Below are 26,566 nucleotides of genomic sequence, written 5' to 3' on the forward strand. Positions count from 1 at the left end.
GCAGTCGCTCCAGACGAAGGGACTTGAGATCCTGGTCAGCCTCCCGGCACTGGTACGGTAGAAGGTCCCGGTCTCGCTTCCAGTACCGCCATAGCTCCTGGTACCGCTCCCCGGTACCGCTCCGGGATTGAGCGTCAAAAACAGTGCCGTCCTCCCATGAGTCTCTCGGCACCACCGTGGCCTTCGAGACACACATCAGTCTCATCTCAGGCTGGCAGTGCATCCTACCATCAGGAGGGTGACTCTGACGTCCCCAGCCAATATCCAGACAGACAAAGCCACAAACAAGGGCCTCATCACTGGTCCTTCTGTACACCATGGGCATACCACCAGGCCCAAGGTGCCCCATCAGTGGCTCAACACTCGGCCCTGTCAGAACACCAGGTACCAGAGGCGACAGTGAGCCGCCCTTCCCCTACGGGCACAGACGAGGCTCCAATTCCATCTGCAATCACCGAGGTTCCACCTGATGCAGATGATGCCACTCAAGTACACGACCCACCTCAGGACCCCTTGGTCCCGGGCCTCTCCTCCTCCTCCTCACCTGATGAGGCAGTAGCAGGAACATCCTCCTCAGGCCCTCCACCAATCGATCTCAGGGCCCATCAAGACCTCTTGAGGCGAGTGGCCCAGAATATGAACTTGCAGATGGAGGAGGTCACTGAAATAGAGGACCCCGTCGTGGACATCTTATCAGCTGATGCACCTACTAGAGTGGCTCTCCCGTTCATCCGCACTATACAAGCCAACGCGGACACCATTTGGCAATCCCCAGCTTCAATTCCACCTACAGCTAGGGGAGTAGAGAGGAAATATATGGTCCCCTCAAAGGGGTACGAATATCTCTATACCCACCCACCTCCCTGCTCTCTGGTTGTCCAATCGGTGAACAAACGGGAGCATCATGGCCAGCAAGCATCAGCTCCTAAGGCGAAGGAGGCTAGACGCATGGACCTGCTAGGCCGCAAAATATACTCGGCTGGGGGCCTCCAACTTAGGGTGGGAAACCAATAAGCCCTCCTAAGTCGGTATAACTTTAATACGTAGGTGTCCATGGGGAAGTTTACGGAGCTTCTTCCCCAGGAGTCCCGTCCAGAGTTTACGGCCCTGCTTGAAGAGGGTAAAAAGGTAGCAAGAACCTCCCTCCAGGCCTCTCTGGATGCAGCGGACTCGGCTGCCAGAACTCTGGCATCTGGAGTGTCGATGAGGCATATCTCCTGGCTCCAGGCTTCAGACCTTCCCCCTGAATTGCAGCAGACCATTCAGGATTTACCCTTTGAGGGCCAGGGCCTTTTCTCAGACAAAACTGACCCCAGGTTGCAAAGTCTGAAGGACAATTGTGTCATAATGCGCTTGCTGGGCATGCACAAGCCAGTGACCCAACGAAGGTCCTTCCGGCCCCAGCCACACCGCCGTTACAACCAAACTAGGCCACGTCAGGACGCTACCAGAAGGCATGGCAGGGGGAATCGGCGGAGGCAGTCTGGCCCTCAAGGAACCCCAAAGTCAAGTTCCTCCTAAACCACCACCGGGGCCAAAGCAAAACTTTTGATGGGACGCCCGAGGACGGCCCACCAGTTATCCTACCGGATCCTTCTCCCTCCTTTTTCAACCACCTCTCCCATTTCCTCCCTGCCTGGTCCCAGCTAACCTCAGATCGTTGGGTCCTCCGCACGGTGGAAACGGGATACCACCTCCAGTTTGTTTCAACCCCCCCTCCCATCCTCCCCACCCGTCCCTCTTCAGGGACCCCTCTCACGAGCAATTCCTCTTACAAGAGGTCCAGGCGCTCCTAAAACTGAGAGCCATAGAGGAGGTGCCAAAAGACACGAGGGGCGAGGGGTTCTATTCCCGCTACTACTTAATCCCCAAGGCAAAAGGAGGTCTATGACCGATCCTAGACCTGCGAGAACTCAACAAATTCCTGATAAAGCTGAAGTTCCGCATGGTATCCCTGGGGACCATCATCCCATCCCTGGATCCGGGAGACTGGTATGCCACCCTCGATATGAAGGACGCTTATTTCCACATCGCCATTTATCCACCACACAGACGGTACCTCCGTTTTGTGGTCAACCACCAACACTTTCAGTTCACGGTACTTCCCTTTGGCCTTTCTACAGCTCCAAGGGTCTTCACCAAATGCATGGCTTTAGTAGCCACCTCCCTCTGGTGTTGTCGAGTACACATCTACCCGTATCTCGACGATTGGCTCATTCGAGGGACTTCCCAGTCACAAGTATCGCAGCACCTGTGCGTCATCAAAGACCTCTTCGGGAGCCTAGGCCTCATGATCAACACAGAAAAGTCTACTCTGACACCCACGCAGAGAATAGACTTCATCGGAGCTGTTCTGGACTCCAATCTGACCAGAGCCTGCCTCCCCCAGTCGCGTTTTCAAACAATGGCTTCAATAATTCGAAGTCATCAATCCTTTCCGACAACGTCGGTGTGCACTTGCTTTGGCCTAGTAGGTCACATGGCCTCCTGCACCTTTGTGACCAAGTACGCTAGGCTATGTCTCCGTCCTTTCCAAACCTGGCTTGCTTCAATATACCATCCACACAGAGACAGTCTGGATTCAGTGCTCACTATCCCCAGGAAAGCTCTCGACTCCCTCACTTGGTCTGCGCAGGGATGCCATTCCACCCACCGCAACCCTCGGTTGCCCTAACCACAGACGCGTCATCTCTGGGTTGGGGTTGCCACCTCGGGAGCCTTCACACTCAAGGCCTCTGGTTGCCCCAAGAGCTGGCCCTGCACATCAATGTGAGGGAGCTGAGAGCAGTCTGTCTAGCATGCCAGATGTTTTGGGACCATCTACAAGGCCGCTGTGTATCAGTGTTCACGGACAACACTATGGGCATGTTTTACATAAACAAACAGGGCAGAGTACGCTTCTCCATCCTTTGTCAAGAAGCCATCCGTCTCTGGGACTTTTGCATAACCCACGCTATTGATTTGGTGGCGTCTTTTCTCCCAGGAGTCCAGAACACTCTGACAGATCACCTCAGCAGGTCCTTCCTGTCTCATGAGTGGTCTATTCGTCCGGACGTTATCCATTCTGTTTTCCGGAGGTGGGGCTTTCCCCACATAGACCTCTTTGCCTCCCGAGAGAACAGGAAATGCCAGGTGTTCTGATCCTTCCAAGGACGCTCCCCGGGCTCCCTCTCAGACGCATTCCTGATCCTGTGGAAGAGGCACTTACTTTATGCCTTCCCACCATTTCCGCTCGTCCACAGAGTCCTACTCAAGCTCCGCAGAGACAGAGCCCACCTGATCCTCATTGCTCCAGCATGGCCGAGGCAGCATTGGTACACCCTGTTGTTCGACCTCTCAGTGGCAGACCCGATCCCCCTGCCACTCTGGCCGGACCTCATAACACAGGACATCAGCAGGCTTCACCATCCGGACCTGCAATCCCTTCATCTCACAGCATGGCTGCTGTGTGGTTGAGCCAGTCTGAGTTGCGTTGCTCTGCCTCAGTACAACAGGTGCTCTTGGGCAGTAGAAAGCCTTCCACGAGGACGACATATCTCTCCAAGTGGAAGCATTACTCTGAGCGCACCAGTAGGAGAAACTTAGTCCCCGGACAGGTATTTGTCCCTACTGTCCTGGATTACCTATGGTCCCTGAAAGAGCAGGGCCTGGCGTTCTCCTCTATAAAGGTGCATCTGGCAGCCATTTCTGCCTTCCATCTGGGGGAAAGTGGCAGTTCAATCTTTTCTCACCCCATAGTTTCCAGGTTCCTTAGGGGATTGGAGCTGTTGTACCCTCAAGTCAGACACCCGACCCCTACCTGGGATCTAAACCTGGTGCTAGCCAAGCTTATGGGTCCCCCTTTTGAGCCTCTGGCCACCTGCTCGCTGCTGTACCTCTCCTGGAAGACAGCTTTCCTCGTCGCTATCACCTTGGCAAGACAAGTATCGGAGCTTCGGGCTTTGACAGCGGATCCCCCGTATACGGTATTCCACAAGGACAAGGTACAGCTGTGACCGCACCCCTCTTTCCTCCCTAAGGTGGTGTCTGCTTTTCCTGTTAATCAAGACATCTTTCTCCCAGTCTTTTTCCCGAGCCGCACTCATCGCGTCAGGAACAACAACTACATACCTTGGATGTCCGCAGGACTCTCGCCTTTTATATCGAGAGAACCAAACCCTTCCGACGTCCGCCTCAGCTCTTTGTAGCAGTGGCAGACCGGATGAAAGGCATGCCGGTCTCTTCCCAACGAATTTCATCTTGGGTGACATCTTGCATCCGAACATGCTATGAATTGGCTCACATTCCAACTAGCCATCTCACCACCCATTCTACTCGGGCGCAAGCCTCATCTGCCGCTTTCCTGGCCCATGTCCCAATCCAGGAAATATGTCGCGCCGCTACCTGGTAATCGATTCACACCTTTGCCTCACATTACGCATTGGTTCAGCAGTCCAGAGAGTCCAGCAGTCCTTTGGCTCAGCAGTTTTGCATTCTGCAACATCTCACTCCGACCCCACCACTTGGGTAAGGCTTGGGAATCACCTAATTGGAATCGATATGAGCAAGCACTCGAAGAAGAAAAGACGGTTACTCACCTTTGTAACTATTCTTCGAGATGTGTTGCTCATATCCATTCCAAACCCGCCCTCCTTCCCCACTGTTGGAGTAGCCAGCAAGAAGGAACTGAAGGGCCGTTGGGTTGGCAGGGGTATATATCTGGCGCTATAGCGGCGCCACTCCAGGGGGCGACCCAGCTGACCCACCCAGTGTTGCTAGGGTAAAAATCTTCCGATGAGCATGCACGTGGCGCGCGCACACCTAATTGGAATGGATATGAGCAACACATCCCGAAGAACAACAGTTACAAAGGTGAGTAACCGTCTTTTCTGTCCTTATGCTTTAGGAAAATCGTGGAGTGACCAGATGATCAGAAGGGCTAAAAAAGTGGACTAATCAGTGTGATAGCAGCATAAACAATGCTCCCATGCTTCAGGAATTCTGCTCCATAAACCAGAAAACTTTGCCCAGCTCTGCACTACAGTCACTGCAACTAAGAAAACACAATAAAAATAAAGGTTCATAATGCTAAAATTTTTGAACCTCAGCTCTATGCATAGCAACTTTCATTGTTGAACTTGAATTTTTGTTAATTGAATTTTTTTTAAAGCATTCCCTATTCATATGTAAAGTAACAGATTCTGAGTATTTAGAGCAAGATTCTGAGGATCTGGTTCCTGATCTTTATAACCTTTATTTTCAGTCAGACTTACCACTGAAATGTTAAGACCATCTATTTACATTTGGTTGCTAAACTTCCCTTCCCCGCCTCTCTCTCTGAAACCCAAGAATATTATAAAGAAAGTTGCCATTGTATTATTTTATATTAAGAACTGACTGTAAACAGTTTAAAATATAAACACATGCCCAGCCGTCTCTTAATAAAAATAGTATTTACATTTTGATGCTAATCAATTGTTCAAAGCCCCACTTTCACTATCCCAATAGCTTTGTGATATGTTGGAGGTAAAAATAAGTTTTAAATAATTCTTCATGATCCTGCTCCTTCTCCGACTGAAGTCTATGGAAAAATTTCCATTGACTTCAGTAGGCTTTGGGTAAGGTTTTTGCTTTTTGATCTTGCACTATAGAAGTCAATGGGAGTTTTGCCTTTGACTTATATGGGAGCAGGATCAAGCCCCACTGGATCAAAACCTGTTCCCCTCTTGTTGCATGATATCTCAGGACATGATCCTGGTAATATTGAGATATATGGAGTACTGGCATTCAGAACATGTTTCCGTTGGGTTTTGTATGACTGTATTTCCAAGATAAGTGTATAGGAATCCATAACAATATTAATTCAAAAACGAATCCTTTCTCAGATTAACAGGAGAAGTAAAATGAGCCCCAAATTTTCTTGCCTTATCTGAAAACCATTTAAATTGTGGGTTATTTTGATGAGGGAGTACTGGATTTTATTGAGGCTTTCATCCGTCCAATTAACTGAGATTGAAGTGCTTGCTTCTATCAGTATTCAAAGCCAACCCTTCTATGTAATTTATCTAAAATGTATCTGTTTATGACAGGATGAATTATTACATCAATTTCAGCTTGCCCACCAACCATGGATATTGCCAAGTGACACAGAGAGTGAAGGTGTAGAAGCAGATCAAGATAAATGTGAGTATGTTTGTTGGGAGCTGATGGTGCCTGAGAGAATATATGTAAAAAATGCTCCCCTCCCCTCATTTTTATAGGGCCAAATCCTGCACCCCTTATTCACAGAAGTAATCTTTACTCCAGTAGGGCTATTCTCATAATGATTACACACATGAGTGAAGGTTGAAGGATTGCACATGTAGTACTTCTTTACACAAGCATTCCTACAGTCAAGATCCTGCAAGTTCTTGAGTGGCCCTTATAGTAGTATATTTTGCTAGAAGCTGGGAATGAGCGACAGGAGATGGATCACTTGGTGATTACCTGTTCTGTTCATTCCCTCTGGGGCATCTGGCATTAGCCACTGTCGGAAGACAGGATTCTGGGATAGATGGACCTTTGGTCTGACCCAGTAGGGCCATTCTTGGGCTCTTATACGAGCATAGTACCTTTGAAGGCTGTAGGTCCAATCATGTTAGTAAAGGTCAACTGGATTATGACCTAAATGAAAGAACAAGTAAAGTCAAATAATGCACACTATGAATCTCCATACATTGAAGCTTTAACCAATCATATCTGGTTATGCAATACCTATAAATACTCTTGTTGGAAATGTTAAATGTTCTGCAAATTGAATTTATTTTAAGCACAGCAGCTTGTGATCTGTCAGGCTGAAAATGTATGCTATTTCCTAACCTATTTTTGGCTTTATGGATATAAAGAAAACCAGACTGTTTAATCAGGTGCTTAGAGCACTTTGTACATGGAACTAGAACTGCTTGAACAAACAGCATTACAGTAAGAAATGCCAGGTTCCTACAGGAATAGTCACTGGAGAGCAATGTATAATTAATGAAGATCGCATCTGATAAACAGAATACATTTTTGAAAATGATGTCACTTGAAAAATTGAAGACTTACATCTGCTCACGCTGATATTGCAAGTTCACGATTAGCCTGTGGTTTGACTTTCATGTTACAATTTACACATTGAGATTCCCAAAGTAAAAAAAATATATATACCCCTTCTCTCTCATTGTTACACTTTTGGCTGTTTTACCTTTATGTTAGTGCATAACCTATAGGCCCAATTTGTCAACCTTTTGTGAACGTGAAATTCTCATTATTCAGGTATTCTATGTATGAAAAGCACCCCTTTGTAAAGGCCCAGTTCCTCACAACTAAGAATATCTTTACACAGCAGCTAGGAGGATGCTTCCCAGAGCAGATAGACAGAAATGCATGAACTGTGCTCAAGCTAGCACTGTAAAAGTAGCACTGTGGCCACAGCGGCATGGGTGGAGTTTTGGACTAGCATCCTGAGTACAGTCCTACCCAATTCCCTGGATATGTACTCAGGCAGTTAGCCTGAACCCCAGCCTGTGCCACTGCAACCTGCTATTTTTAGCATGCTAGCTTGAACAGAGCTAGCGCATGTCTGTTTACTTGTTCTGGAAAGCACCTTGCCAGCTACTGTGCAGATACACCCGGCGTGTTCTAAGAGGACCCTGTGCTTGCCCTCTGTGCAAGAGTTAATTTCACTTTGGGTTCACAAGTAATGCCAGACCAGGTGGTAATTAAATTCAGCCCACTGTGTATCTATTGCAAAATCTTTGACACCTCTGACACTTATCAACACAATTAGTTTTAGCTAGAACTTGTGACAATGAGAGCAGAGAAGAAAAAATATATAATTGTAAATAATAGTTTCCTTTATGAAAATGATTTAGGCTGTAACATGCTCTCATCTTGATTTTATGCCTACATAGCATCTTGCATAATGACCTATTGCACTATTTAAGTTAGGTCATTCTTTATACTAATATAGGTAGAGAAGGGAGAACAAAAAATGTTTGCTCTAAGCAATGTTACACTGTATGTGACATCTGACAATGGCAGATTGGGTTAAAAATCAGTTTTAAAAAAAATAATTATGCGGTAATAGCAGCCATCTGGAGATGGAATGTCAGTGTTGTAGCCAAGCCCACGGTTCAGAACTTTAACTGCTAGAAAAAAGGACTTGCCAAAACCCAGGTGTTGAAATGGCTGTAAAGTGAAGAGCCAATGAGAAGCCTGGCATACCTAATCATACCAGTTTTCAGTGCTCACTGCAGGTAGTGCAGCTGGCAAAGTATGGACAGATTCAATTTCATTTTTCATCCTAGAGTAAAGTTAATAAATGACACTTAAGTCTGCATGGATACTGTATATGTAATTTAATGTTGAGGGGCCTGAAAGCTAATAATTTATGGGTCTGAACAGAAAAGCTGCTGAATTAATCTTTACAATAGTAACACCTGTTCTTTGACTCAGCTTTTAATAAATTATATAAGGATAATATTTTCCACATTCTTTGGCTTCTTTGAGATAATAGCACCCAGGTGTAAAGCTAGTCTTGAGTAGTGGGAAAATTTCTCTAACAATGCAATAAGTTAGGAGACAAATGATCTCAGTCACCTTGTGTTCTTTTATTTTATCTTCTAATGAGCGTTACACTGGGTAACATTTACAGAATCATCTACCTTACTTATGAGTCTAAAAGAAGACTTTCACAGGCAAAAATAGCAATTTAGTGCCTAATTTCCATCAATTTTTAGTGAGAATAGGTGCCTAGCTGACTTTTGTGCCTTTGAAAATCTCCTCCTAACTAAGTCCCATTTTCAAAAATGACTTAGGTGGTTAGAAGCTGAAGTATTATTGAAAGTCAGTGGGTCTTAGGTTCCTAAGGAACTTTTGAAAGTTTGAGTTAAGTGCCTAAGTAAGTCATTTTTTAAAATGTTAGCTGTAGTTTGTAAAATAGAACAGGAAGAACCCAAAGCAATTGGTAATAAATCATTTTTTAACAGTTCAAATCAGTTAGAGCAAAGTGAAAATGAGTTTTCTTTGACATTAAATGCCAGGATAGAGACGTCTAGAACTCTTTATTTAGTAAAAGAAAAGATAATGGGGAAAAAGAGAAATGTTATGGCAATGAAGGAAAGAAAAATAGTCACCAACATTATTGCTTGGTACCTAAAACAATGTTTTTTTCCTTTCAGTGTAAATATCATCCATTCATGAGTTGTGGCCACAGTCAATAGATATATCATGTGAGTGTAATAGTTGCCATTATAGTGCCAGTCTTTATGAGTCTAACGCAACTCTCCATATTAAAAATATAACTAAACAAACAAACAAACAAAAACTAATGTGTCCTCCTCCCTGAAAAGGAGAACCCTAATCTTTACCCAACCTTTACCCTAGTGTTGGTTCAGAAGAAAGTGTCATGACCTCAATAGCAATTAAAGCTCTTACAGCTACTGGGTTTATTCTCCCTTGATTTTCTGTATACTCTGAACTCCTGGTGATTGCATTAGGTCTGTGTGCTATGTTTGCACAGAACCTTGAACTTGCACAAAATCAGAGACTTGAGATTCTCTTTTCATTTCAAATGGCGCCCTAGGCCCACCAAAAAATCAGCAGCCATGGGCTGATGTGTTTTTCTCTTCAGATGCCAGCACAGAGCCCCTCCGCCCCTTTCCATTGCTGTCTTCACATGCCTGGTGGCTTGCTTTTCTTTCCCCTGAGACTTCAGAGAGCGCATGGTGGCCACTCTCTTCTCAGAAGGAGAGGTGATAAGAAAAAAGCCTCCAATTCCTTAGAGTTTCTAGATCTGGCAAGAAGCAACTTCCCCTTCAGAGGGTAGCAGGACCGGGCTATAGCATCACACAGTAGCTAAAAATCCCTTAATGGAAGAAACTGAACCTCCCAGTGAACCTGCAGAAGTTCATTCAGTGATTGCTCCTGAAAACAGACCCTGCACAACCTGGTTCATATAGCACACACACATTAAAGTAAATACAGCAAGGTTGGTTCATTATTATTTGTGTTGTGGTAAAGGCAGGGATGGCTCAAATTCCCTGTGCGCAATGGAAAGTTGGCACGTGGCTGAAGGAATTTGCAGTCTAAGCCCTGTTATAGACCTCAAACCAAGCCTGAATTGAGGAACAGAAGAGTTGGGATTTTCCCTCACATTTGTACTCATATTGATCTTTATTCTGCACCACTGAAGTCAATAGCTTTACAGTTGACTTCAGTGGGCATAGGAAGAAGCCTTCTCTCACCGATTCTCTTTTGGTTCTGCCCTGAGTAGCAAACCTAGAAAGTCTCAGCCCAAGTTTACAAATACGAGAAGTTCAGATTTTGTTCGAGAGAGTCTAATTTTGGTGTCCCTGTTCAGAGGTTAAATGCTTTTATAAAAAGTGTCTGATAAGGATAATTTCCACATTTTTATATGGCTAGATTATTCTTTTTCTAGCTTGATTTTGGAAAAAAAAGTGGCTACAAAATTTAGGAGACAGTCATCAACTCTGACGAAACAAAGCAAAGGGCCCAACTCTGCCAGCTTTACCCATACTGAATTGCACCAAATTAGTAGAAAATAAATGTGAATATTCAACATGAGAGAGGGTGGCAGGATCAGACCCAAAAAGAGCAAAAGAAAAGGCACATTAAAAGGGCACATCATTACATTTGTTACTGAGCACTCAGTTCTGCCACTCTTATTTATGCTGAATAATACCTTGCCCCATAAGAAGCCCTACTGATTGAGACTGTTGGCAAAATGGAACCACTCGCTTAGTCAGATACTAGAAAGGATTGGGCCCTTATCTCTGAGAATTGGGTTGTGCTATACAGGTATGTTGGAGCCCTCAATTAGTATCCATTCATATAAACAACTCTGGATGTGCCATAGTGAGACATGCCAGCTGCTTGTCAGTCATTGGTAGAAAAAGCGTATGACAGTACTCTCAAGAAGTTAAACATTTATGCTGGATCAGGATGTGTTTGGTTTGGTTTGGTTTTGGGGGTTTTGTTTTGTTTTTGTTTTTTAAACCTTCCTCTTTTCGAAGGTAGGTACTACTCAGCAAGAATAAGATTTGCAAAACTAGGGTCTCAGTGAAAATTATTAATTGCAATATTTATTACATGAACACAAATGCTTCCTTTAGTCAATATTTTTATTCTCCTGCCACACTCATTGCTGGGGGAAAGTAGAACACCACACCGTAGGATAGGGTGAGCAGCCAGCAAATGTGAAAAATCGAGATGAGGGCGGGGGTAATAGGAGCCTATATAAGAAAAGGACCCCAAAATCGGGACTGTCCCTATAAAATCGGGACATCTGGTCACCCTACCGTAGCATCACATTCTCTTCCAATAGGTATGAATTTAAGGCAAAACCAGTCTCTGTCTCTATAGGAAACAATCTCGATGTAAGGTATGTGTGCAAAGCAGTTGCTTAACCTCTATGTGGCATAAAAAATAACTCCATGAAGGCCCTTCCATGGCAGTGTACAAGATATAGGAAGCGGGGAGAGCATGGCTGAGCCAGAGGAGAAATTTCAGTGCACACACCTCTCATCCACACTGGGGGATGAGTGTATAAAGGCCAGCACAGCCTATTCTAGTCATGCTGGGCAGGAGGAGGCTCAGCAGAGCAACTTGGGGGAGACATCATCGAGCCCTTAGTTGATATCCATACTAATAAATACCACTCTATATGTGCCATTTTGAGAGATGTCAGCTGCTTCCCCAGGCATTGTTTGACAGTCATATGTGGAATGAGACCATGACATAGTGATCTTACGAGAGTCAAACATTTAGGTTGGCTCAAGATTTTTTTTCTAAAGCTGATTCTTATCAGAGTTCTCAAGGACACAGTCAAATGAATTGTAAAACTAAAACCAGTTAGGAAGACATTACATAGCTTCACTTGTTGGAGCAGCAGAATTTTTTCCTGACAAACTATTGTACTGCAAACACTAAAGCATGTGCTTATATGCTTGGAGGACTGGGGCTGGTGGTTCTGTGGTTGCAGAGCTCATCCTATTGTTATCAGTGCCAGAAAACTTTCATAATCTTTGAAAAATGAAATGAGATATTAAAAGTTCTTTTTTGGGGGAACCAAATGTGCACCTGAATGAATGAATGAATGAATACAAACATTTTTAGATGTTATATAAAACGAAGGTGGGAAAGCAATAAATGAAATTTATCAGTTAAAAAGATGATAGTGAGGCTATCCATAAAATCTTACACATAAAAAGATCCCTCATTACTCCAGGTTCCTGTCACAGTTATATAATTTTGTAGATTTCAAAGTGCAAAATGAATTCATCCTCATTGAAACTATGTGAATATCCATTATATTAACTGCCAAGAAATACCGTAACATAGATATAAATGTTTGACTTCTAGTTTAGACTTAAAAGGTTTCCCTTTATGTTCAAATAAACATTGCAAATGGGATTCTAGGCTTTTAGGAAAGATTTGTTGGCCAGTCATCATTTCCTGTAGTCTACAAAATTTTACTTCATTTATAAACCAGAAGAAAGAATATTTACAGCTAAGTTTAAAAAATAACAATGAATTATTATTTATCTTGATTGTTTGAAAAATATACTTTGTCACACAAAAAAGGTTTGTATCAGAAGAAAAGCACAAATATAAAATACAGTGAGCTATATAAATTATAATAAAAATGTCCCAATAGCTATATATTGATAAAGCAACTCTGAGTTGTATCTGGAGAACTATCTGGTTTGAGTTACTTAAATGTAAGTTGTTTCAACAATATGTTCATTGTTAAATTATTTATCTAAAATACTAATTCATCTAAAAGCAAAGCTTTTGAGGAAATTAAAGTAGGTATAATTTTTTTAACTAAAGAATTTAACAGAATAAAGTAATGTTTTTACTGACTTATTTAGGTTTAGTCACCATTAGTCAGTTTAAAAAGTTAGCCTATGTGACTAAAAGATTAAACTTTCCACAAAAACACAACCAACTTTCCTTCAAATTTCAACTAAATCAAGAGGATGCCATGCATAGGCCTTGATTCACCAAAGCACACACTTAAGTTTAGTCACATGGTGAAATGATTTTTTGAGTAGAGATGTACTTAACACTTAATTTTAAGTACCTGCTTTAAGCACGTTAAGTGCTTTGCTGAATTGAGGGCTTAGCAAACTTGGCTACTCTAACTAATGCCCAGGTGGCCGTGGCCCTGTGGCACCTGTGAAGATTACACCGATGCACTGGCCATATTTCCACCCCAGGAATGCCTTCAGTAAAGCCTGTATGCAGTGTTGTTGTAGCCACGTTAGTCTCAGGAGATCAGAGGCACAAGGGTGAGGTATTATCTTTTATTGGACCAATTTCTGTTGGTGAGAGAGACAAGCTTGTCTCTCTCTCCAGTAGAAGTTGGTCCAAAAAAAGATAATACCTCACCCACCTTCTCTCTTCAGTAAATCCTTTATGTGAGATTTGGAGGCTGCAGAGAGTATTCCCAGCTGGGGAGATCTGGCAGCTTTCTAGCTTTTTTCACTACAGGAGCAGTGCAAAGGGATCAGTGTAGAGTTAAGGTTGAGCCCTATCTGTCTAACTTTCTTGGTTCATATATGACAACCAACTATAGTAGCAGAGCACTGTCACAACAGGCAGAGATGATATTCTGTAGCCTATTATAGTTTTTGTCACATATTCTTAACTTTCCTTCATGTATGATCTCCAAGGGCTCAGTTCAAGAGACCATGAACCTCATTCTTTTTTGCCCTGCACATTGGCACCTGTACAGAGTGAATGGAAAGTAGATATGAAATGCTAACAAGTCAGAATGGTAACATCTTACATCCACTTTGCACCGGTATAAAAGACTCCATAAGGTGGATGGCAGGGGAGCATCAAACCATGTATGCATACCCTTCTGCACTGCATAAGGTCTGGACAATGTCTTGGTTTCACAGCTGGCTGATTGTTTCAGCAAAAGGGTCAGATTGCCACAGAAACCAGGGAAAATTTAAAATTCTTTGTGGCCCAATGTACAGAAGTGACCAGGAGGTGAAGAGTTCATGAAAAAAGAGCTGATTTCCTTCTGCGGCTCTTAGTATGCTACACTTTTAAAACTTTAAATCCCCTCCAACATCTGTGTAATACATTTTACAAGACTGGCAGTTGTTCTGACTCAAAGCTGCAGTAACGCCCTGCAGCACAAAGTGGGAAAGGCTTACGTTTAGGGAGGAAGAAGAGCTGGGAGGCTTTACGTTTATATATCATATATATAAAAGAAATAATTGTGGCTGAGGAACCCCTTTAGTGGGAAAATTCATGAGCTAGCACTGTTGAGTTGTAATCCCTGATCTATGAAATTGGCTCTCTATATGGCCCATGAGTAAATCACTTTGGGCTTGTCTACATTATCCACAGTCTGTTTAGCAGGAGGGTGAATTGCAGTTTGCATTAAAGTGTGCTGTAACTACTCTTTAGCACAAATTAAAAAGTATCTAGTTCATGTTAACATAGTCCTATTTAAAAGGCAACTATGTTAATGCAACTAGGTACCTTTTAGTTTGGGCTAGGAGGATCTACATGGGGCAGTTATGGTGCAATTCACAGTGCAGAGACATGTAGACAAGCCCATAATTTCTCAATATGCAATACTAATGTGCCCATCACTGTGGTGTCTAAATACCATCTAACTTCTCTGTGTCTCATTTTCCCAGTCTGTAAAATGGAAGTAATATCATCTGCCGAGCTCACAGTAAAATTGTGAGAATTAGTTAGTTAATGTTTTGCATAATGCATTCCAAATAGAGTGCCCGATTCTGATCTTATGCTAACTTCACTGACTTCAGTTACTCATTTTTATTCTGGTGTCCTGCCATTAGTCAATGGAGAATTAGGCCCACTAGTTGCTATCTGTACAAGCATTAAATTATTGTCACCCTCCCTTATATTAGAAAATCAGACTCTTTCAGTAGTTTTAGTCAAGTACTTTCCAAAGCTGTTTCCTGCCTGAGTGACCTGATGGCATCTAAGGAAGAGATCACTCTCTGTTGGGCATTTGACAGTTTCTCAAGCATAGTATTATAGGAGTAGCCATGCTGAATCATCTTGTACAGTATCCCATCTGTAAGAGTGGCTAGTGCCTGATGCTTCAGAGGAAGGTGTAAGAGTACACATAATGAACAATTAAGAAGAAATTTGCCTTGTGAATTCCATAACCCTTGTCTACTAATGGTAGGTCGGTAGGTTTATGCCCTGAAGCATGAAGTCTTGTATCCTACAAAATAAAAAGGCGTCATATAAAAAATGGAAACTAGGTCAGATCACGAAGGATGAATATAGGCAAATAACACAGGAATGCAGAGGCAAGATTAGAAGAGCAAAGGCACAAAATGAACTCAAACTAGCTATGGGAATAAAGGGAAACAAGAAGACTTTTTATCAATACATTAGAAGCAAGAGGAAGACTAAGGACAGGGTAGGCCCACTGCTCAATGAGGAGGGGGAAACAGTAACGGGAGACTTGGAAATGGCAGAGATGCTTAATGACTTCTTTGTTTCGGTCTTCACTGAGAAGTTTGAAGGAATGTCTAGTATAGTGAATGCTTATGGGAAGAGGGTAGGTTTAGAAGAGAAAATAAGGAAAGAGCAAGTAAAAAATCACTTAGAAAAGTTAGATGCCTGCAAGTCACCAGGGCCTGATGAAATGCATCCCAGAATACTCAAGGAGTTAATAGAAGAGGTATCTGAGCCTCTAGCTATTATCTTTGGGAAATCATGGGAGACAGGGGAGATTCCAGAAGACTGGAAGGGGGCAAATATAGTGCCCATCTATAAAAAGGGAAATAAAAACAACCCAGGAAACTACAGACCAGTTAGTTTAACTTCTGTGCCAGGGAAGATAATGGAGCAGGTAATTAAAGAAATCATCTGCAAACACTTGGAAGGTGGTAAGGTGATAGGGAATAGCCAGCATGGATTTGTAAAGAACAAATCGTGTCAAACTAATCTGATAGCGTTCTTTGATAGGATAACGAGCCTTGTGGATAAGGGAGAAGCGGTGGATGTGATATATCTAGACTTTAGTAAGGCATTTGATACAGTCTCGCATTATATTCTTATAGATAAGCTAGGAAAGTACAATTTAGATGGGGCTACTATAAGGTGGGTGCATAACTGGCTGGATAACCGTACTCAGAGAGTAGTCGTTAATGGCTCCCAATCCTGCTGGAAAGGTATAACAAGTGGGGTTCCACAGGGGTCTGTTTTGGGACCGGTTCTGTTCAATATCTTCATCAACGATTTAGATGTTGGCATAGAAAGTACGCTTATTAAGTTTGCGGACGATACCAAACTGGGAGGGATTGCAACTGCTTTGGAGGACAGGGTCAAAATTCAAAATGATCTGGACAAATTGGAGAAATGGTCTGAGGTAAACAGGATGAAGTTCAATAAAGATAAATGCAAAGTGCTCCACCTAGGAAGGAACAATCAGTTTCACACATACAGAATGGGAAGAGACTGTGTAGGAAGGAGTATGGCAGAAAGAGATCAAGGGGTCATAGTGGACCACAAGCTTAATATGAGTCAACAGTGTGATACTGTTGCAAAAAAAGCAAACATGATTCTGGGATGCATTAACAGGTGTGTTGTAAACAAGACACGAGAAGTCATTCTTCCGCTTTACTCTGCGCTGGTTAGACCTCAACTGGAGTATTGTGTCCAGTTCTGGGCACCGCATTTCAAGAAAGATGTGGAGAAATTGGAGAGGGTCCAGAGAAGAGCAACAAGAATGATTAAAGGTCTTGAAAACATGACCTATGAAGGAAGGCTGAAGGAATTGGGATTGTTTAGTTTGGAAAAGAGAAGACTGAGAGGGGACATGATAGCGGTTTTCAGGTATCTAAAAGGGTGTCATCAGGAGGTGGGAGAAAACTTGTTCACCTTAGCCTCCAATGATAGAACAAGAAGCAATGGGCTTAAACTGCAGCAAGGGAGATTTAGATTGGACATTAGGAAAAAGTTCCTAACTGTCAGGGTAGTTAAACACTGGAACAGATTGCCTAGGGAAGTTGTGGAATCTCCATCTCTGGAGATATTTAAGAGTAGGTTAGATAAATTTCTATTAGGGATGGTCTAGACAGTATTTGGTCCTGCCATGAGGGCAGGGGACTGGACTCGATGATCTCTTGAGGTCCCTTCCCGTCCTAGAGTCTATGAGTCTATGAGTCTATCCCTTATATCTTTTTGTCCGGTAACATTCATATAAATGCGTAATCATGTTTCAAATCCTACTTAAGTCTTGACCTCAGTAATATTTTGTGGCAGCAAGTTTCGGAGGTTAATTATGCATTGTGCTACAAAAAAAATTGAATGTTGTCTTATTCTTGTATTACGAAAGTATATAGGCATGCCCAGCTTACGTTCTTTATGCCATTCATTATTTTGCATATATCATTGTAATCTCCAAAAACTGTACAATCCCAATCTTTTCAATCTCTCCTCATGTAGAAGTGTTTCCATACCTCTAATAACTTTCATCATCTGTCTCTGGACCCCTTCTATAAGTGTCCTATCTTCTTTGAGATAGAGTGGCCAGCGCTGGGCCTGGTATATCAGGTAGGTAGTTAGAGAGATAGCTAGATAGATATGAAGGAGTAAAATCATGGAAATAAGTGACTGGAAAAAACTCACTGGGGCTTTTGGTCATGACATCATTTCCCTCATCCTTTCCCCTGCCATTACAAGGCATGAAAACATTTCAGTTCAAACACAAAAGTCCTGTCTTGGCAGGCAAAAAAGGTGTTAATGCAGTTGTTTATGGGAAGTCTAGGCTACAACACAGCTAATACACATTCCAACCATGTTAGCTTGCATCTTAGTGAGTATTAAAAGGGCTTTTTAATCAAGTTAAGCAATTTTGATTGTGTTAGCATGATTGGAAACCTCATCTTTTTATGTTTGTCAAGACAGGGCCAAAGTATCTTATTAATCATAATAATAATTATGTCAGTGCCACCAATATACTAAGTATTTCAAACCTAGCAAAGATTTTAGTAGTGTCATTGAATCTGGCTACATTTTATTAAAGTTGAGTCTGATGGGTGCTTCTAAGAAAAACAGTTTCCAGCAGTTCTCAAACTGTGGGCCGCAACCCCAGAGTTCTTTTAATGGGGTTGGCAGGGCCGGTGTTAGACTTGCTGGGGCCCTGAGCTGAAGCCAAAGCCTGAGTCCCACCGCCGAGGGCTGAAGCCAAAGCTCAAGGGCTTCAGCCCTGGGCAAAGGGTCTCAGACTTTGGCTTCAGACCCTGTGAAGCAGGGTTTGGGTTGTGGCTTTAGCCCCAGTCCCCAGCAAATTTAACACCAGCTCTGGGACAGCAGGGCTTGGGCTTTGTCTTCAGCCCACGTGGCAGATGCAGGGGGATGGGTCCTGTAGTAATTTTTGTTGTCAGAAGAAAGTCACGGTGCAATGAAGTATGAGAACCGCTGGGTTAAACTTAAGGCAAGGATGAAAGAAATTAATGAAATAAATATAAGGTTAATGTGCAGTAAGGACTTAGCTAGTATTTCACAGGTGTTATTTCTGTTGTTATGCATTCTGTTGAATACTCATGTACAAAACTGGATAGAGTCGTATGTAAAATCCACAGCTACTCCTTGGGAAAGAGAAAAATAAACATCTTGTTACAAGTATATCAGGTTGGTTACCTCCAGCTAAAGTTGTTTATTTGTGTGGCACTTCCTTGGATCCAAGAGATGAGTAGTGTAGTTGTGCGTGCTCAAAAGAATTGGATAAATATGAAATCAGTGTACTTTGCTAGTTCTTGTTGTGCTTAGTAGCGTTGGGAGAAGGCTGGTAAAAAAAACCTTCAGAGATATTCACTCAAGTCTGCATGTGAATTTGGTTTGAATGTCCCTTTTATGGGATGGATCCTGCCATTCGATCTGCACAAGCAGATCCACTTGCAGGAACACTCATATCTTTGCTTTCTGTGAGCATCTCTGTGATTCTTTAGTTACCAGCAATGTTTGCAGAAAACAAATATCAAAGTTGCATGGACGTATGAGTATTTGTGGAAACTGACTTTTAAATTCGCACTGGTAAGCATTCACCCTGAAGCTGCATGGTGGTTGCTCATTCAGTCAGGAATAGAAACAATGTCATATGATTTATTTGATTAATCACAATTAACCAACTCATCTCAGGCTTCCTACACTGCACGCTTCTCATGATTCATCAATAACATTAAAACATTGTTAAATGTACATCATTCCATTTTAGGTCACAGTATTCTATGTGGAAATATGGGAAATCCTGCACAATATAGCAAACACAGTAAAGGATCAAGATTTCTCATTCTATTTTTGTATATAATGGTTTCAGCACTACTTTCTTGTTTTGTGTTTATTTTCACAGGTTTGTGAAATCAGTGGGAATATTGAAGACTTTAATTAAAACAAAATCATATTGATCAAACCTACACCTGAAGATCTGTTTTAGTTTACGTATAATGATTTTAAATAGTTATTTTTATAATATCAACAATACTTAAATGGAATTATTCTGTGTGGATGCTGTAATGCACCGAATCAGATGACTAACTATGTAACCTAACCTAACCTAACCTAACCTAACAGTGTCCTTAGGTAAAGAAGGTTTACTGTCACTTTTGAATACATAGTTAGTATAATGTATTATGTTCACTCTATATCCCTGTTATTTTGGAGTGACATTTGGTATATTAAACTTTGCCTGATCAAAACAAACTTTGCTTAAAGATTTATGTATTTTAACTTGTCTAAGGTTTTCTACTCCTTATATTTTTGTAATCTTTTCTCATTTTTAGATTAATAAACATTAAAGCATTCACCCACATCTACCAATATGTATGTCCTGTTCAAGTCTCTCAGAGAGCTAGTTGCTCACCATAATCACTGGAGAGAAGCATAGGCGGGGAGGAAAGAGAGTGGTAAGGAAGAGAGGTGTAGCAGAAACAGGTGTTGCCTATGTCACACAGCTTTGTACTGAGTTTATGTACTTTGTTCTTAAAAAAATAAACACAGATTCTGTTAAAATGGAATACACACATGAGGAATGAAACATGCATGCCAAAAATAAAGCACTAAGGGAATTTCGTGTAGACAATGAATTTTATTTACCCGTATAAATTACTGAAACAAATTATCTGTTTTAAACAAGTTAATTGGTGTAAGCTGCTTGTTTGGAATTTTAAGACATGTCTGCGCACAAGTATCAGATTAAGGGATGTAATGATGAGTACATTTATGGGTCTCATTTATCTGTTGATTCTGTTAAGCATATTTGCAGCTTGTTTTCTTTTGTCGTCTGTTAGATTCAGTTGTTTCTGTATCTTAGCCATAATTGTATAATGAAACTGCTTGCAACAGTTACAAAAACAGACTGTAACCACCATCCGTTTAAGAAATAAAAATGAATTCCCTATCCTTAACACTCAAACAATATGGGTATTTTGTTGTTTTTTTTTTGCCTTGCTCGCAAAATGCTGGCAGATAGCAGTTTGCACCAGACCACATGGAAGAGCATGCTAGAAAATGTTCCTGACTCAGATATTTTGCTTTATGAACCATAATACCTGTGGCCCCAATCTTGCACTGAGCTATGCACAGGTAGACTGATTGCCCAATGGAGTCTACCCCTGTCCCACCCAGTGCTCATTGCAGGATTGGGACCTTTATACTTATCCCTAGGTCATGAAGAAAACTTGGTTACATAGTACACACTTGAAATATGCTTGGAAGTGTGTGTGTGTTTGTGCGCATGCGTAAACGCCGACTCTCTGGGTTCCCCCTCCTGCCCAGCACCTCCTGTCTGCTGGCAACTCACCAATCAACTCCTCCTCCCGTGCTCCAAGTGCCTTCTACCTGCCACAATCAGCTGTTCTGTGATGTGCAGGTGGCACTGGAGGGGAGGAGCAGGGACAGGGAGCACTCAGGAGAGGGGGTAGAACTGCGCAGGAAGAGGTGGGGCAGGGATGGGGGCTTGGGAGAAGGGGTGGGGGCGGGGCCAGGGGTGCAGTGGAGAGGGGGCCCGGAGGAAGCTGGTACCTGTGTGTGTATGTGCCTACGGAATGGTCTGGGATAACCCCATTCCATATTTATTCTTTGTGCATATCCTGTTTGCCCATTACACAAGTTAAATCCTAACAAGGATTTGGTTATTTTTAGGAGGTGGTGGGAGAATGATGACAGGATTTCACCCTCCTTATTCAGAACTTGTCTGATAATGTTGTGGATTGTCACATGAGAGAAATTAGAATCCAGTCTCTTTGGCAGTCTGTTGGCTCTAGAACTGCTTACTTTTGTAAGAACTTGAATGACATATTTGGGTGGGTTGTTAAAATGGGTGGTGTGTGAGTGGTTTATGCTTTCAGGGAGGAAGTCTCCTGGGTGCAGAAAGGAAAGGAAAGGCTTATGCATCTTGGTGGTGCACACAACTTGCCCAGGTCTTAGGCACTGGGGTAAATTTCACCCTCAGTACAAATATTTAACTCCCAATAAAGCTATGGGAATTCAACCAGTATATCAAGGGAAGGACACACTTCCTAGAGAGTGTGGCACAATGGCTGGACTCTGCAGCAATGCCTGCTGTCATGATGCTTGGTGTTTTGTTGAAGCCTAGGCTCCTGCAATCATGTGGTGATATGAAAATTTAATCTTTCATTTTTTTAAATGCTGTTTCTAGAACAGCTTGAACCATAGAAGATTAGGGTTGGAAGAGAGCTCAGGAGGTCATCTAGTCCAACCCCCTGCTCAAAGCAGGACCAACCCCAACTAAATCATCCCAGCTAAGGCTTTGTCAAGCCAGGCCTTAAAAATCTCTAAGGAATCAATTTTGAAGCACTTTGAGGAGAGGAAAGTGATCAGGAACAGTCAGCATGGATTCACCAAGGGCAAGTCATGCCTGACTAACCTAATTGCCTTCTATGATGAGTGAACTGGCTCTGTGGATGAGAGGAAAGTAGTGGACGTGTTATTCCTTGACTTTAGCAAAGCTTTTGATACGGTCTCCCACAGTATTCTTGCCAGCAAGTTAAAGAAGTATGGGCTAGATAAATGGACTGTATGGTGGCTAGAAAGCTGGCTAGATCATTGCGCTCAACAGGTAGTAATCAATGGCTCCATGTCTAGTTGGCAGCTGGTATCAAACGGAGTGCCCCAAGGGTCGGTCCTGGGGCCGATTTTGTTCAATATCTTCATTAATGATCTGGAGGATGGCGTGGACTGCCCCTCAGCAAGTTTGCAGATGACACTAAACTGGGAGGAGAGGTAGATATACTGGAGGGTAAGGATAGGATACAGAGGGACCTAGACAAATTAGAGGATTGGGCCAAAGAAATTTGATGAGGTTCAGCAAGGACAAGTGCAGAGTCGTGCACTTAGGACGGAAGAATCTCATGCACTGCTACAGACTAGAGATCGAGTGGCTAGGCAGCAGTTCTGCAGAAAAGGACCTAAGGGTTACAGTGGACGAGAAGCTGGATATGAGTCAACAGTGTGCCCTTGTTGCCAAGAAGACTAATAGCATTTTGGGCTGTATAAGTAGGAGCATTGCCAGTAGATCGAGGGACGTGATCATTCCCCTCTGTTCGGCATTGGTGAGGCCTCGTCTGGAGTACTGTGTCCAGTTTTGGGCCCCACACTACAAGAAGGATGGGCAACAAAAATTATTAGAGGTCTGGAGTACATGACTTATGAGGAGAGGCTGAGGGAACTGGGGTTATTTAGTCTGCAGAAGAGAAAAGTGAGGTGGGATTTGATCGCAGCCTACAACTACCTGAAGTGGTGTTCCATAGAGGATGGAGCTCGGCAGTTCTCAGTAGTGGCAGATGACAGAACAAGATGCAATGGTCTCAGGTTGCAGTGGGGGAGGTCTGGGTTGGATATTAGGAAACACTATTTCACTCAGAGGGTGGTGAAGCACTGGAATGGGTTACCTTAGGGAGGTGATGGAATCTCCTTCCTTAGAGGTTTTTAAGGTCAGGCTTGACAAAGCCCTGGCTGGGATGATTTAGTTGGGGATTGGTCCTGCTTTGAGCAGGTGGTTGAACTAGATGACCTCCTGAGGTCCCTTCCAACCTTGATACTCTATGATTCTATGGAGATTCCACCTTCCACCATCTCCCTAGGTAACCCATTCCAGTGCTTCACCACTCTCCTAGTGAAATAATGATCTGAAATCATGATCTGACTGACCATACAGTTTCAAAACCAGAAGGCAAATAAACAGAGCCTTATCTTAAAAATAAAAGTAAAAAATAAAATAAATAAATATCTCTTGATTTTTAACCCAATCTCGTAATTGTTGACTCTTTTGGTGTTGGCAAGACCCTCTGTACATGCAGCAATCAAGATGTCCAAACCTTGGCCCATAAAACTAGGCACCCAAGCAATCACTGCCGCTTGGTATTCTGACTGCAAACAAGCTGGCAGCAAGGCTTAATGAGTCATTAGAGCTGCCTGGAGGAATCATGAGATACTTAGTAGATGACAAGCACCTAGGTCCATATGTATGAACAGCAGCTGGGAAGGCTACACAGAAGGTGTGTGTGAGACAAGCTGGGGGACGGCTTATTCATTTTGTTTGGCCTTTTGGCTTCAGGAAGCAGTTTCCATTTGCCAGTTGTTTATTAAATAAATGGTGCCTCCATGCTGCCTAAACTGAACGGAGACTCACTTGTGCAAGTTCTGCTTTTTGCTGCCACTACCCTCGCTGGTTTGTTGCAGTGTTAAGGTGCTTTTTTTATTTCTACAACCAAGCACCCAAAGCTAACACTCAGTGCTGCACGATGAATGTGCCTCTTCCTAGCAGTATACAGAATGGACTAGGAACACTTTTTTCATATATATACCTTATCAGCCAAAGCTGAAGCCTAAGCTGCTTCTCCCAATGGAAAAAGAGCTCTGCTAAGTAGAAATATCATTCTCCTAGCAAAATGCTATGAAAAGCTGGATTTACTAGCCTTTTTAATACAGCAGGTGAGTACATAATATCAATAATATTTGCTAGCAAGAAAAATACCACTATAATAAGGAACTTGTATAGAAAAATTATATAGGCACAATAAATGTCTACATGTATGAAAATGCCATAGCCTGTCCTGCAAGCAGCTGTCTTCCTTTCCAAACACCTGTTAAAACAAAAGTATTTTTATTTTACAGCATGTGTTTTTACTCAGCTGCATTTCTTCTTTAAGAGCTTCTTGCCATTGATAAACTATCTGAATAATCATTAAAACATCCTTCAAGTGTCCCTATTAACTTCAATAGTGTTCTAGCAGTGATAAACTCCTTCTGTGTTGCCTCACTTTGAGTAGTTAACATCGTCTGGCAGGGTTTTTTTTTAAGTAACTTCTTATTTCCCCAGTCTTCATCTTTAAGGATTTTAGGAGTGTGTGGAAGAGAAATAGGAAAGAAAGTTCTTTGCAGAACTTAGAGTGAGAATGATTTCTTTCTGAAATGTGTTTATTTTGTGGAAATCCCCTGAGCAATTTCTTGACATGAAATCCATGCAAAATGTTAAATAAATAAATAAGTCATTCATTCACTGATTCCTAGGGCTTGGCTACACTGGCACTTTACAGTGCTGCAACTTTCGCGCTCAGGGGTGTGAAAAAACACCCCCCTGAGTGCTGCAAGATACAGCGCTGTAAAGCCTCAGTGTAATCAGTGCCGCAGCGCTGGGAGCGCGGCTCCCAGCGCTGCAAGCTACACCCGTAAGGGATGTGGTCTATGTGCAGCGCTGGGAGAACTCTCTCCCAGCACTGGCACTCCGACTGCACTCACACTTCAAAGCGCTGCCTCGGCAGCGTTCCCACAGCACTGCCGCGGCAGCGCTTTGAAATTTCAAGTGTAGCCATACCCCTAGATTCAAAGGCCAGAAGTGACTATTATGATCATCTAGTCTGACTTCCTATGTAACACAGGCCAGAGAACTTCCCCAAAAATAATTATTAAAGCATATCTCATAACAAACATCCAATCTTGAGTTAAAATTACAGTGATGGAGAACTCACCATGATCCTTGGTAAATTGTTCCAGTGATTATGCATTCAATGTGTTGTTCACATACAACAATAGCAATGGCCTTTTATGAATGTGCTTCATAGAAATCATTCTTGATTCATAATTTGTCTCTTGCTTCTGAGGCAGGAATTGCTACAGAGAACTGAAACAATTTTAGTTGTGATTAACTAAAGAACAGCATTCAAAAATTCTAAGAGGTTCTTTGACCAGGTCTTCTGGAAGAATCATAGCTGAGATGTAGCATTCTGATGATGGGAAAATAAAAATGGAGTCATGAGATGGGATTTGATATTTACCTATTATTAAAGGTCCATAGACAATGTGTGAAATCCTGACCTGATTGAAACTGATAGCAAAATTTCCACTGATTTCAATGAGACAATGATTTCACACAATATTTTTATTTACAGAAGTGCCACATTCATTATTATTTTATTTTATTAGATAATAGGTGTAAGAGAATAATCTTAGTTTCTAATTGGCTTTCCAGTGGGAACATCTGAAATGACATTGATCCTAAGAGACATTAAACAGCAGTGAAGACTCAGAATGAAGTTGGGGTTTTTGTTTTTTGAGTATGTATGATTTGAAGACTGAATCTAAGTAACCTTTGAGGGAGGAATATTAATAGAGTACCTCGAGCAATCCAAAGTCCAGCTGGAGCTCTCCTAAGGTTTGGGGAAATGAAGTACTCCCTCCCAGACATCTTGTTAATTGAAGGCAATAAGAATAGGTAAGAATTTGACTGGTCCACCTAGTCAGAAATGACTCAATTCTAGAGTACATTAATCAAGGATTATGCCTCAAATAAACTTTAAATGGGCAACAGATTTGGCAACAATGTTAAATCATTTAATGAAGGGAGGGGTGTTATTGCTAAATTCACACTTGACAAAGAAAGAAACCTTTAAACCTAGAATCACTTTCACTACCCAGTTGCTGATAGAAGGAAGAAACCTCATTATACCTTAATTATAGACTTGAGTTATAAAGTATCTGTCACAATAGCTTCAATTTCTGTTATATTTTCTAATAATTTGATGCAAAATTCAAACTAGCTACAGCGTAGATTTTAAAGCATAATAGTTTGCTAATTTGTCATTTACCATGGAAAACTGAGTTTAACTTAATCTGACTTTTCTGCTTAAAAAAGCATAAAACAAGTTCTAGTGTGAATAGTGGCAACAATAAACCCCCAGCTCTCCTATCTGACAACTTCTAACATGCAGTATCAAATAAAAACTGACATCTCTTACCAGTTGCTGTACTGGAATTTAGGTTCAATCTGCACAGAGCACATGCACCTCTGGTTATATTTTCACATACAACATTGATATAAACAAATATGAAATACATCTGACCTGTGTTTAGCTCTTTGGGAGCTCTGGAGCTTTAGTTAGGTAACGTCATGCTTTCATTTGGCTGTATTGCAAGAAAATTTGGAGGGTTAACAATATTTTCCTACCACTGTAATTGTTCAGATACATTCTTCAAGCCTTTGCAGACTAATTCTATGGCAGAGCCAGGTTTTCAT

General features: G+C 42.2%; 1 protein-coding gene across 1 annotated transcript in view; it reads left to right on the forward strand.

Moving 5' to 3' along the window:
- Positions 1 to 20,424, forward strand: part of C2H8orf34 (chromosome 2 C8orf34 homolog) — a 285,462-nt gene extending 265,038 nt beyond the window's left edge. Inside the window, exons 13-14 of the mRNA XM_050940939.1 lie at positions 6,069 to 6,162; positions 19,385 to 20,424. Of these exons, the coding sequence (XP_050796896.1) occupies positions 6,069 to 6,162; positions 19,385 to 19,392 (102 nt within the window). The 3' untranslated portion in view covers positions 19,393 to 20,424. The remainder of the gene's footprint in view (positions 1 to 6,068; positions 6,163 to 19,384) is intronic.
- The last annotated feature ends 6,142 nt before the right edge of the window (positions 20,425 to 26,566 follow it).

This window comes from Gopherus flavomarginatus, chromosome 2, assembly GCF_025201925.1.
Source record: "Gopherus flavomarginatus isolate rGopFla2 chromosome 2, rGopFla2.mat.asm, whole genome shotgun sequence".
Classification (NCBI taxonomy): Eukaryota; Metazoa; Chordata; order Testudines; family Testudinidae; genus Gopherus; species Gopherus flavomarginatus.